The sequence below is a fragment of the Pipra filicauda genome, unplaced genomic scaffold (assembly GCF_003945595.2).
Source record: "Pipra filicauda isolate LSUMZ 115617 unplaced genomic scaffold, ASM394559v2 scaffold15_size4787011_pilon, whole genome shotgun sequence".
Taxonomy (NCBI): Eukaryota; Metazoa; Chordata; class Aves; order Passeriformes; family Pipridae; genus Pipra; species Pipra filicauda.
Window position 1 is genome coordinate 3,929,500 of NW_024104096.1, and position 12,085 is coordinate 3,941,584.

The 12,085-nt window shown below is 35.7% G+C and overlaps 1 protein-coding gene across 5 annotated transcripts in view; it reads left to right on the plus strand.

Annotated features, from left to right (window-relative positions):
• Positions 1 to 12,085, plus strand: part of KAT6B (lysine acetyltransferase 6B) — a 109,106-nt gene that overhangs the window by 92,277 nt on the left and 4,744 nt on the right. For all 5 annotated transcript variants that reach the window (XM_027739855.2, XM_027739854.2, XM_027739857.2 and 2 more), the window contains exons 13-16: positions 5,965 to 6,196; positions 8,281 to 8,440; positions 9,058 to 9,324; positions 10,538 to 10,838. In XM_027739855.2, coding sequence (XP_027595656.1) covers positions 5,965 to 6,196; positions 8,281 to 8,440; positions 9,058 to 9,324; positions 10,538 to 10,838 — 960 coding nt within the window. The remainder of the gene's footprint in view (positions 1 to 5,964; positions 6,197 to 8,280; positions 8,441 to 9,057; positions 9,325 to 10,537; positions 10,839 to 12,085) is intronic.

Here is a 12,085-nt window from a genome sequence, read left to right on the forward strand (position 1 = left end):
TTCTGTTTTTGAAAGAAAGACTGCATTTGGTCACAGCTTTTTTTGAAAAGTAAAAGCTAATCTAATCTGTAGATGATTTTAAGAAAAGTGAAGATACAAGTTTGAATTAAAAAAATTTGAGTGGAAAGTTGTTCTCTAGAACAGGTAGGATAATCCAAAGTAAGGACTCCGGAATACTCTGGTAGGGCACATCATAGTTTAAAGATATTTTTCTTTTTGGTTTTTTTTTTCTGTAAAGTAAGTTCTGTCTTGATTACTAGAATATAAAAGACTTTATTTATTAGTGTTTTAACTTTCTTATTCAAAGAGATTGTTATTGATTTCCGAGAAAGTGATATTGGAACATGACTTCTTACATAAGATCAGAACTGTGTTTTGTCTCCAGTGTGTTATGTGATTGATACATAAGATACATAAAACTGTTTCCTTGATCATAGACTCTCAGATGAATTTCTTTTCAAATTTTCTGTGTAAACTATTATTTCCAGATTTTTGTAGCAGACAGAAAAATCTGTCCTAGCTGAAAAGTAGGACTCATTAATCCCTACCCTCAGGGTCCACTTTGAAGACTGTTTGTTTTAGTTTTTAGCTTCCATAAGTGGAAAACAAATACATAGATTTGTTGCTAGTAGCGTAGGAGAAAGGAACTGCAATTTCTAAGTACTTGTCCAGTTACAGAGTGAGATTCAGTACTGTTTTCCCTTTAGGTACTTTTTTGCTGATTCTGTTTCTGCTGAAGACAGTGCAATTCATTGCAGTGTAATGCACTGAGGTTTTAAAACAACAGTTTAACATCATACACGATGTTCTCAAAAGAGTGAAGTGCCTGTCTTTGTGGCCTGTTCTCAAAGAACCTGCCTGTCTGTAAGCAATGAAGTTCAAGGAGAGGAGGAACTGTGTTAGATCAGTGTCCATTGCCTCTGGCACTATTGTTTGTGGTGAGGTTGCTATGTCAGATACTCCCTTAAGGGAGCACATGGATAATAGAACACAGGAAATTATACTGGAGTTTCAGCTGGTGGCCTCTTCTGGAGAAGATTGTGTTGAAGTTGCCTCAGGATGCTCTGGATGGATTATATTCTGGCTGTAGGGAATTTTCAGTAAAATTCAGTACAATTGTATTGACCATTGGAGAAGGCAAGAAATGTTGTGATCCTTTCATAAAAGAGGAGTGATACACTTACTTATAAGCCAAATATAACCCTCCATTTCACCTTCTTAGAACATACTCAGCTACAATTATTTATTTTCCAAAGTGTGGATGCTAACTGACTGACTATTGCTTACTCTGAAGCTAAACAAAGTAACCTTTGTAGTTAATATAAAATACAGCATTTCTAAGACTGTTCTAGGGTATAAAGTTGTTGTAAAATAAAAATAGTAAATATAATTGCATCAAAAATACTTGTTCAAACTTTCATATTACCTAAGTTCTCTAGCTTCTCAGGTGAATAGGAAACCACAAATGAAGTCTTCATTTAATCCTGTGCAATATGCACACCGCAGTTTGAGCCACAGTGTGACCCTGCTGTCTTGTGTGAACACAAAAAAGTGTAATTGAAACACCTACATCCAGGTCAAAAATTGGTGGGGTTTTTTGGGGTTTTTTTTGTTTGCATCAAGGTTAATTCCTTAGCTTACTGAAAGCCTAATGCTTCACTTGGTCTCTCTCAGTATGTTATTTAATGTCTTTGTTTGCTGCTGCTTTGTATTTCACTGGCCTCTGTGTAGTCCACATTTCTATCATCTGACACCTTTGAGGGCTGTCTTTGCTACAGTGTTGAAAGCAAAGGGACAAGTCTGTTTCTTCAATAGATAATAAAATTCAATTCAGCTGTCTCAAGCTAAATTTAAAACTGTGTTGTGATTTATGCTTAATATTATAAAGCTGAGGTAGTGATGTTGAGAAGAGTGTATGGTAGGGAAAGAAGAATATGTCTTGAGGATTTGGGGATATGAGACTTAATGAAATAGCTGCTCATGGCAGTTTGTAACTTGGAAATGCATAAAACTGCTTTCATGGCACAGGAGTGAAAGGGGGCTGATATGATCCTGATTTTTAGAAGATTTTCAGGAGAGAGGTAATGAGGTACAAGTCTGTTCACCTCACATCAGCAGACATGACAATAAAGACTCCTACAAGGGAACACATGGTAAATGCAGTGAACGGAGGAGGAAGGTGGACTCTGCGCTGCTTGCAAAGGGAAGTGATACTTAACAAATCTTACCAAGTTCTTAGAAAATGCCAAAAAGTGTGGACGTTATCCTCACCTGGTTGTTTGCATGGAGCCAGATTAATTCTGTTTGCATGTGAGTTGCATGTGGTGGTTGCTAGTTTTAGTCTGTCCCTTCCATTTTTCTGTTGGCCACTGTCAGAACAGGGTACTGTTAAGCTGGACCTCTGATCTCATGCTGTTTAATTTGTTTGACGATACAGAACCAAGCATAACAAAATCAGCAGTTCACTAAAAAAGTTTCTGGAGACTGACAAAGATGTATTAAAGTTATTGTTTTCACGTAAGTGTGTTGTGGACTCTGCTGTAGCTATTTCAGTGGAGTTACTAGGAATGCTGTAGATTGAAAGTACAAGAGAATTACAAGTCAGTTTCTTTAAATGTATGTTTTAATGCCTAATTATCTTCTGAATTTGTGTTGAAGGCATAAAATTTACGTATATTATAATAACTTTCCCTTTTTCAGGTTGCATTTCTTCTAATTGTTTTAAATCTTGAATAAAATAAAACCTTAGTGTTTCTGGGGAGGTTTGCATGACAAAAATGGAAGGCTGTAAATTGCATGTGCTGTGTTGCTTCATTATGAAGGTTGGAGATAAAGCAAGAAATAAAAATCATTTTTGGTATTTCGGCTGTTGGATTTTGTGATACTATCATTCATATGCCCGGAAGCTGAGATAGACAACTATTGGTTCTAGATTAGGTCTTATATTTTGTTGTGGTTTTCTTTTTTGTGTAGCATACAGTCTGACTTGTTTACACTTGGGGGTGAATGGAGAGCTCTGTTTTGTCCTGTGAGCGTTGCTGTTGCTCATAGTCTGATATCAGGGATTATAGTTTAAAAAAGTTCTTTCAGGTTACCACTTTGAGGCTATCCATTCTTAAGATTAGGTAGACACAGTGAGACTGGGGGTATCTGTTTAACAGGGGCGTATTGTGCTTATTTCAGATGCTTCAGGATATTTACATGAGCTACCAAGATCAGTGTTTTTTTTTACCTGCAACTTAGATCAATTACTTGGTGTCTCTTGGTAAGTTTAATTTAATAGGTGTCATTCAAATTGCAGAATCTGTTAAGAGATTTTCCATTCAGTGTTTGCTACATGTAATCAACACTGTTACCTCTGATTTGTATTATTGTATAATATGAGTATCTTGAAAAAGCATAGGTTAAATTTTATAATGGTAGGAGAAGAATACTGACAGATGTTACTGCCATGAATGTGAAGTTTCACTGCCTTAATGTAGAGTGAAAACGACCACTAAGAACTAGTTTGTAAATCCCCAAATACAGGAAAGATACAATGAGCCAGGATATACTATTAAAACTCTAAAGCTACTTGTGGTTGCCTAACTAATGATTCCAAACTCTTGATAGTGGTTTCATATGATTACCAAGAAAATATAGGCACAGCCCTGTTATCTGTGAGGAAAATGACTGTGGAGGAAGAGGGAAGAGTTTTTGTCAAAGTAACATTAAAGTATAGTGAAACACAAAAATGAGATCTAGGTCTTGCAAACACCGCACAAACACTTTCTGTTAGTGCCCAAGATTTCTTGAATGTGAAGTTGGTAGGGTAAACTGTAAAGTCACTTGAAGCAACTAAGTTCTCATGGATTTATTTTAAAAAAATCTATGTTATTCTCCCTCTCTGTTCCTGTGTTGAGACTTCTATCACTACTTCTACTGCCTCAGTTTTGCATGAATTTCTATAGGCAGTGATGTCTCAGTATAAAACTTGTCTTTGTATGTTACAAACAAGCTGATCCAGAATTCTTCCTTGATACAAGTGAAGCTTTGTCAAAAATTATGCAAGATATGCTATATGCTATAGGTCTGCTTTTGTGCAGTTGAAATTAAAGCAACAATTCTTTACCTTCAAACTATTCAGAATGCATTGTGGTTTCGAATGTGAAGTTTGGTGTTTCCCGTCAACAGTAGTTGCATGTAGTACCAGGATGTATGAAGATGTATCATCTACTTATAAAATAGTTTAATATGCATATGCTGCAACTTCAAATGTTAAAACACCTTAATTTTCTTAAGTTTTATGATATTGTTTCTTCTGTAGAACAGAATATTTTACTTGTTGAGTTTCCAGTGGTACCATGCAAATGTAGGCAGGCTTTATGTGGCTGTGCAGAGGTAGGCAGATGTGGGATGGTATTCCTGCTGAAGCTCTAGCATTTTATCATCAATCATGCTAATACGTATAAAAAGTGCACTACTTACTTCAGTATCTCTGTTGTTAGCGATCACTTGAAAAGTAGTTGGATGTCTGCTTTTCTGTATAAATTTTTTTATGCAAACTGGAGGTTAGACTATGATTACCTGTGCATATGTGTCTTCTGAACTCTGTTGTGGACCTTTTGTATTGCATTTGAGAAAGGGAAGACCAGTGTTTCAAGCTGAATAAATTTAGAGATATATTTGTGTGTTTTTCATGTTTTGATCTAAGAAAAAAAGCTCTGTGTGTATACGGTTTGCATATGGTAGACCATACAGCAAAATAAGGAAACAGTCACTGCTTCCCTTAAACCTGGATGTTAATCATATATCTTTAATTTGTGGCTAACTTGATTAGGTGAAACTCTGTGAAGAGGTTATGAGGATTTGTTTAGCAAATATGACATCACTGTACTAGATTTGTTTTAAAGCAAGCTTTGAAAAATAAAAGGAGTAAAAAACTTGAGGGGAAAAGAAGTATTAATTGGAAGGCACAAGAACTGTATATGTTGGTGGATTCCAAATGATGCTGAGTAACATAATTCCATAAATATAATGCCTGTGCTTACGGTGGGGTAAGCATTTTGTAAGCCTGGTGTATAAGGCCCATGTTTTGGTAGTGTTTATAAAGGCATGGTGTAGAATATGTATCATGGAGGGATGATTTACTATGTAAGGACACATTTTATTAGTTATTTTTTTTCTCTATCGTGAATTAGTTTTGCTGATGGCATCTTCTGTTATCTCCAAGAAGGTGTGTTCTACTTCAAATTGTAAAATCCTCTTGAAGCTGAAGAGTTAAAAATTACTTACAACATATATAGAATATAAACTGAAGGGGGTATATTGTATAATAGTGGATTGGTTAATGTCTTGAAGACTGCAAGCAGGAATTATGTGAATGTTCTTAAAAGTGAATTAAGGGAGATTATTTTTTAATTATTTCTCCTAACTAATTCTCCAAGTAATTCATCTTGTGAATTATACGTTACCTCTGAAATACAACTACTAACTGTTTAATCAAAAACTTATGTCACTTGGGGCTTCTTGAAGAAAAATGACTTAACTGATATTACCCGTGATACTTCCTCTTGAGATTCTTCTGAAAATTCTTGGCTTCAATGAGGTAACTCACGTGTAAAAGTTTCTAAAAAGGCCAGACAGTTGTAGCTCTAAATGAGAACACGTATGATGGGACCTGTTCTGAAACGTGTTGGCTTTTTCTCTCCTCCTTGCCTTGTGATTAGAAGAGGGATTTTGGTTCATGTTTGATTCTCATAACGTAAGAGCTGAGTCTCTCACAAGGATTTGATCTTTTCCTATGTCACTGTAACGATGAAAAGTCATCTCTTTTATGGATAGGATTTCCTTAATTGCAAGAGTTTCCAGTAGTTCAGTCAGTCATGCTGATGATCTTTATATTAATTCCAACTTTCTTAAGGGCTAGTTAAAATTCCTCACTTTTGTTATCTCCATAAAGTGTCCTGTTGATTTTTCTTCTAGGCTATTTACTTTCTAGAAGAGAGGGTCAAGCAGGATCCCCTGAAAAGCCATTGTCTGATCTGGGTCGTCTCTCATACTTGGCTTATTGGAAAAGTGTCATATTGGAATACCTGAACTGCCACCATGAAAAACAAATCAGCATCAAAGGAATGAGCCGAGCTACTGGAATGTGTCCACATGATATTGCCACAACCCTGCAGCAACATAGCATGATAGATAAAAGAGAAGATAGGTCAGTGAATCTTGTAAAAAAAAAATTTAAAAATACTGAGACAAAACATTCTCTACTTACAAAACCGTTGATGTGAAAAATGTCTGTGTAAAAGTCTAACTTTAAAATGAGTGATAACCATCTTACTGAAGAAGTCAGTACAGATGGGTCTTGTTAAATGGGGTCTTATATAAGGAGTTTTTCTTCCTGGTGATTTTTCGGATCCTCTTTCATGTTAATGGTTGTTAGAAGTGTGCAGCCAGCTCAAAACATTTTCACTTAAGAAGTTAGTTTCATTCAGTATAATCTTCCCTAAGTACAGTTCCTGACTCTTGCTGTGCAAATATTTTGCTTTGAATACCAATGAGGGATAAATTTGGGTTTGTGTGTGGCAGACTCTTTCCACACCCCTGTTTTCAGTCATTACTGAATCATGTAAACCGTGGGATCAGATCAGCTCTACGTGAAGTCCTCCTGCTCAAGGTACTGGTAATGCAAGTTTCTATTTAATGTTACAATCAGTGTTGAAAGTCAGTGCACTGAGAAGGTGAGTTTCTGAGTTCCTGTTTTGTGAATATCTTCTTAATGATCTTGATGGATATTTCAGAATTTAAGTGGGTTGTTGTTCCTGTTTGGGCTGGTTTTTTTCCATAAAATGTCTTAAATGACTTTCAATAGTATTTGTGTTTCTGAAGAGCTTCTTAATTCTTTCTGGATATTCCCATCATAGAAACTTTATAATTAAACAAAGCTGCCTTATGAACACTGGGTTGCCAAAAAATAAAATTAAAATCAGGAAAAGGCTGACCTTGGTAGTTTTTATGTGCACCAGCGCTAGTATTCAAAACCAGTAAATTTTGAACTAGTAAGAATGTAAGCCTTCGAAAAGGAAGTTGGCTTTCAGGATGTTGTGATGAGAGTAGTAAGAGGAGTACTGTCATTGTGTGAAAACCTTAGCTTTCTGAGGTACTTAGTTATGGACAGCCTGAGGACAAATGTGTTTTAAGGGAGAATAAAATACGTATTCATCACTTTTATGCTGCTTCTGCCCTGTCACAAATTATTATAGGCTCTGAATACTGACACCCAATTAGAAAATAACTCTTTTTTCACCTACAGAATTTGAAATACTTTATGAACAAGGTCAGTTAGTCTCTTTTCATAGATACTAAAGCTTAGACAGGGACATCAACTGACCTGGCTAAAGGTATCCAGAAGGTCACTAACTGAGACAGGAAAAAAAACTACATCTTTGAAATTTCTGTCAGACACTTACCTTGGGAATTGGGTATGGCTTCTTACTGTTTTCTACGTGTTGTTAATTTTTCTTACACGTAGTGAAGTAGATATTTGTCACAATTCTGTGAAAAGGTTTCACCTGAATCTGATTTTGTTTTTAAACTTTATCTCAGTGAAAAATAATGTTGTTCCTTAACCAACCTGGTTTTTACAGCATTTGAAATTCTTGCTAATTGTTATTTGGAATTGTATAGTTCTTTGTAACAGAGGAGTTTGGTGGGATATATGCTAGTGTATTAGTATAGTGTCCTATCTTATTAGACTTTACCTAGTTTTGATTGTAGTTAATTGGAAGTTGTTTTGTACTGCATTAGCACAGGACTACAGTACATTTTTATGCTTTGTTAGCAAACTTAAGTTTCAAGCTTACTTTTTTGTCCCATTCACTGACATCTTCAGTTTTAATATTACAACTTTCTCACTCTTGACATGATGATCACAGTGTTTTATGTCTATGCTTGTATGTAATATTAAAATTGGAGATCCTTCTGGCAGTGACACAAATGCCAACACTAAATCTCTTGAATAGAGTAGTCAACTATAAAACCTTTACTTTCCTCTGTGTTGCCCTAGTGATGTTTAATATAGAACTTTCACTTCATAAACTCTTGTTTCCTCACTTCCTCTAGTAAACAGTCTCCAGTTTAAGCATGTTATTGCTGTGTGTCAGCTCATATTTTTAGTTTGATGTATCCATTTATTCACCCATCTATTTTCACAGGTTGTTGCACAAAAGGATTTAAACTGCAGAAAGGCTGTTTTAGGTGATCACTTTCTAAATTAAATTACTGTTTATTTGATTGTAGATTTGTAATTATTAGAAGGGAAAAGCTGATTTCAAGTCATATGGAGAAACTGAAAGCAAATCCACGCATCAATGAAGTAGATCCTGAAAGCTTGAGATGGACTCCTTTGTTAGTTTCTAATGCTGCAGTTTCTGAAGAAGAGAGAGAAGCAGAAAAGGAGGTAATATCAGAGACTTCTGAATTTCTTTTCCTTTGGATTTCATAACTCCGAATATTCAACTTTAGGCTGCCTTAAATAGAGCAGTTTTTGCTTTGACCACTGCGCTTACTGGTAGAAGGTACTGATACTGTAATGCAGAATTTCTGGAAGCTGTGCAGCAAGATCTTTGAGGTAACTTTGAGGGGATGAATATGAAAACTTAAAATGTGAATCACTTGTCATGGAGCTGTATTTATCACTCTTGAGGTAGTCAAAGAGCATGTAATCAGATCAAATTTGGTGCAGAGCTCAGGGGCTGCACTGTCAATCGATTCTTTGTGTTCTGAACTTGCTCAAAGTGATCCAGTCAGTGGGCATGTAATGTAGTGCTGAAGGACTTAAATCAATTCGCTGCATCATTAATAGTGCTAAATATCCCATGAAATGCAATCTTCTTTGGTTTGTTATCTGTTAACTGTTGTACAGGAGCTACTAGATGATTCAGCTGAAATGCAGTTGCTAGGTTAGCCAGGAGTGCTAATCAGAGTTGACTTACTTTAACTATTTAGCTGAACACAAAGGATATGGCTAAGTAAATGCTGTTTCAGTGACCTGCTATTTTAACCTCGACCCTTCAGGCTGAGCGTCTTATGGAACAAGCTAGCTGCTGGGAAAAGGAAGAGCAAGAAATATTCTCCACAAGAACTAATAGTAGGCAATCACCTGCAAAAGTACAATCTAAAAATAAATATTTGCGATCTCCAGAAAGTTTGGCAGTGGTGGGGGAGCGAGGGCAATCCACAGAACAATCTAAAGAAAGCAGTGAGGAGGATGGCGGGGATGAGAATCAACAGAGTTCGCCTCCCCGGCTGACAAAGCCACAGTCACTGGCCATAAAAAGAAAGGTGTGTTACTTCAATGGTTTGGTTTAAAGTCATTTGTCTCTGATTTCAATCAAATGATTATCATCAAAATAACGATCTGTTTTCTTACAAACATTAATTAGACTGTTTTAATCCTTTCTGTGTTATTTGGACACTTAACAACTCCTCTCTTCTCTTTTTTTTTTTTTTTTTCCCCCCTCCGTTCAATTTTTTATCTTTTGGATGTTTCATGGAACTATAAAATATTAGTGACACAAAAAAACCAGAATTTCTTGTTAATTTTTAAACTAGTGATTGCCCTCTGCTGTTTGGCATTGGTATTGGTTCAGTATATGAATGGTTCTTCTTTTCGTACTAGGATGGAGTCCAGCTTGTGGGGTTGGTCTTTTTATTGTTTTTTTAATATAGGAACTCCTTAAAGTGGAGTACTGTTTCTCAAAAGAAATGCTTTTAAAAGGGTTTTTTTAGCCATATTCTTCTAATTTACAGGAGATCTAAATATTAAATTCTGCTTACTGCTGTATTTGCATAGTTCTTAATTTCTTTGAAAAGTCAGCTCTTTGAGTGGCTTAAATTAGTAAATGTAAGAATCCCAAAATTTTAAAACACTCACCTTAGCCTGTGTATTTAGGTGTCTCAGGTGAGAATTGGGAAATTGGAGTGTCTCTTTAGTTATACTTTAAAAGAGCAAACTTTAAAGTAACTGTAAATGTCTGAGAATGCATAATAATAGAAAAAAAACCTTGAACAGTTTTTTCTTTAAAGCAGCCAACTGTAGGATTCTTGACATGCACTTCTTTGCTGTTATCTATTTTTCTGTATACATACTTATTTCTAAAAATAGCAGAAACCTGAAATGTAGAAGTATAAGGTTTGATACTTGTGAAGGTTGTTCAGGAATTGTAAATCTACAGAGGAAAAATGTGTAAGTACAATTTAAGTAATAGTGCTGTGAATATTATTTGACAGAAGAAGGCAAAAGGCACTTCAATATGAAGAAAATTCTAGTCTTAATTTTCACCTAGAGAAAGCTTTGGGTACATGTATACATATCTGTTTTAAGTGTTTAGACATTTTGCTTTTAGATTCTGTCTACATTTGAATTTGATGCAATGTAAGGTGTTTTTTGAATGAGTAAATAGATTTTTTAAACTCACTCTACAAAAATTTATGTCCAGAATCAGCTAACAAATGGGAATGTAAGAAGAGTTACATTTGTGGAATTATTTTTCAGAGGCCTTTCATACTGAAAAAGAAAAGGGGCCGTAAACGCAGAAGGATAAATAGCAGTGTTACAACAGAGACAATTTCTGAAACAACAGAGGTGTTGAACGAGCCATTTGATAACTCAGACGAAGAGCGTCCCATGCCACAGCTGGAACCCACCTGTGAGATGGATGGAGAAGATGATGACTTGAAGCCTGTGATTAGAAAAGCTTTTGAGTATCAACCCGGGCAGCAGAAACAGGAGGAGGAAGAGGAACAGAACAAGGAGAAAGATACTCATTGCTACAGGAGTGATGAAAATTGCACAGGTAGACTTAAAATGTTCTTATCTTTGCAAAATTAATTTGGATGGGTGGCCTTCAAAGCAAGTGTTTATTTTTTTCATAAATCTGGAAATTTTTATTGTATTTAGCCATTTCGGTCTTAAAATCTTATGTTGTTAAAAATGCTCTCTTCATTAATCTCACATCATTTATTAGAATTCAGAAGTCAGTGGTGGCTTCAGATTTTTTTGTTTTTTGTTTTTTTTATTTTGTTTAGTTCTACTATTCCTGACCCATTAATATTATAATTTGCTTTTTGTGTTCATGAAACAAGTGTTTTCCAGTCTGAGCCATTGCAGTCCTTGTCATATTGTCAAAAACAACTGTTATGTCCCTACAACAGGGCCTTTCATACTCAACAGAGCAAAGAGAATCACAGGAATATTGTCTAATATAGTTTTTGTATCCTTGATAAAGGGTACAAGCAAAAAGTAAGATTTGATTTACACAAATATCTTTCTATTCAGCATTGCTGGTAATTCAGTGAAATCTTTGTTGCTTATGTGGCACAATAGATCCTCAGCACCAGAGTCCCTATGTTTTTCCCCACAAAAGAGATGGGCAATTTTAACCGTGTTCTTTCAAAGCTGCTTATCTAGTTTGATTTCAAGGATATTTCTTGTCAGAAAAGCTAATGGATGAATAGCGAAACTACTAATGAGCTATTCTGAATGTACACTCATCCCTTGACCTCCTGGCTCTCAAATTATGCTTATAAATTTCAATTCCAGAATGGATGTCTAGATTCTCAGGTCTGTGTATTTTCTCTAAGAAGCAAGTAGGTACTAGTTCAGTATTTTTCTAATTGCATGGGAAGTTTCATCTTTGTGATCCTCAGTTGAGGGATCATGCGCTGATTTCTATTTTAAACAGCTTTTGTGTGACCAGAGCAACTGTGTTGGTGCTGTTACAAACCTGTGCACAGGTGCATTAGAATATTACCGCTTTTTCCTGCTTCTCAACAGAAATTAATTAGACTAGAAGTAGCAGCTTCTGAGTGTTCCAGCTATGTCCCAGCGGTCAGGTTTGCACTGTTTTGACTAGACTGATGTTGTGTACTTGTCCGTGGACCAGTTCATCACATTAACTGACTGTGGGAGTGCTATAACAATAAAGGAGTGTCACTAAATCCATTACACTCCCAAGTGCAGCATGTTGTATCTTGATACTTCTCCCTTTTTCTGGTGTACATGTAAGTGTTATCTGGGGAGAAAGGAAAGAGGTGAATGTGT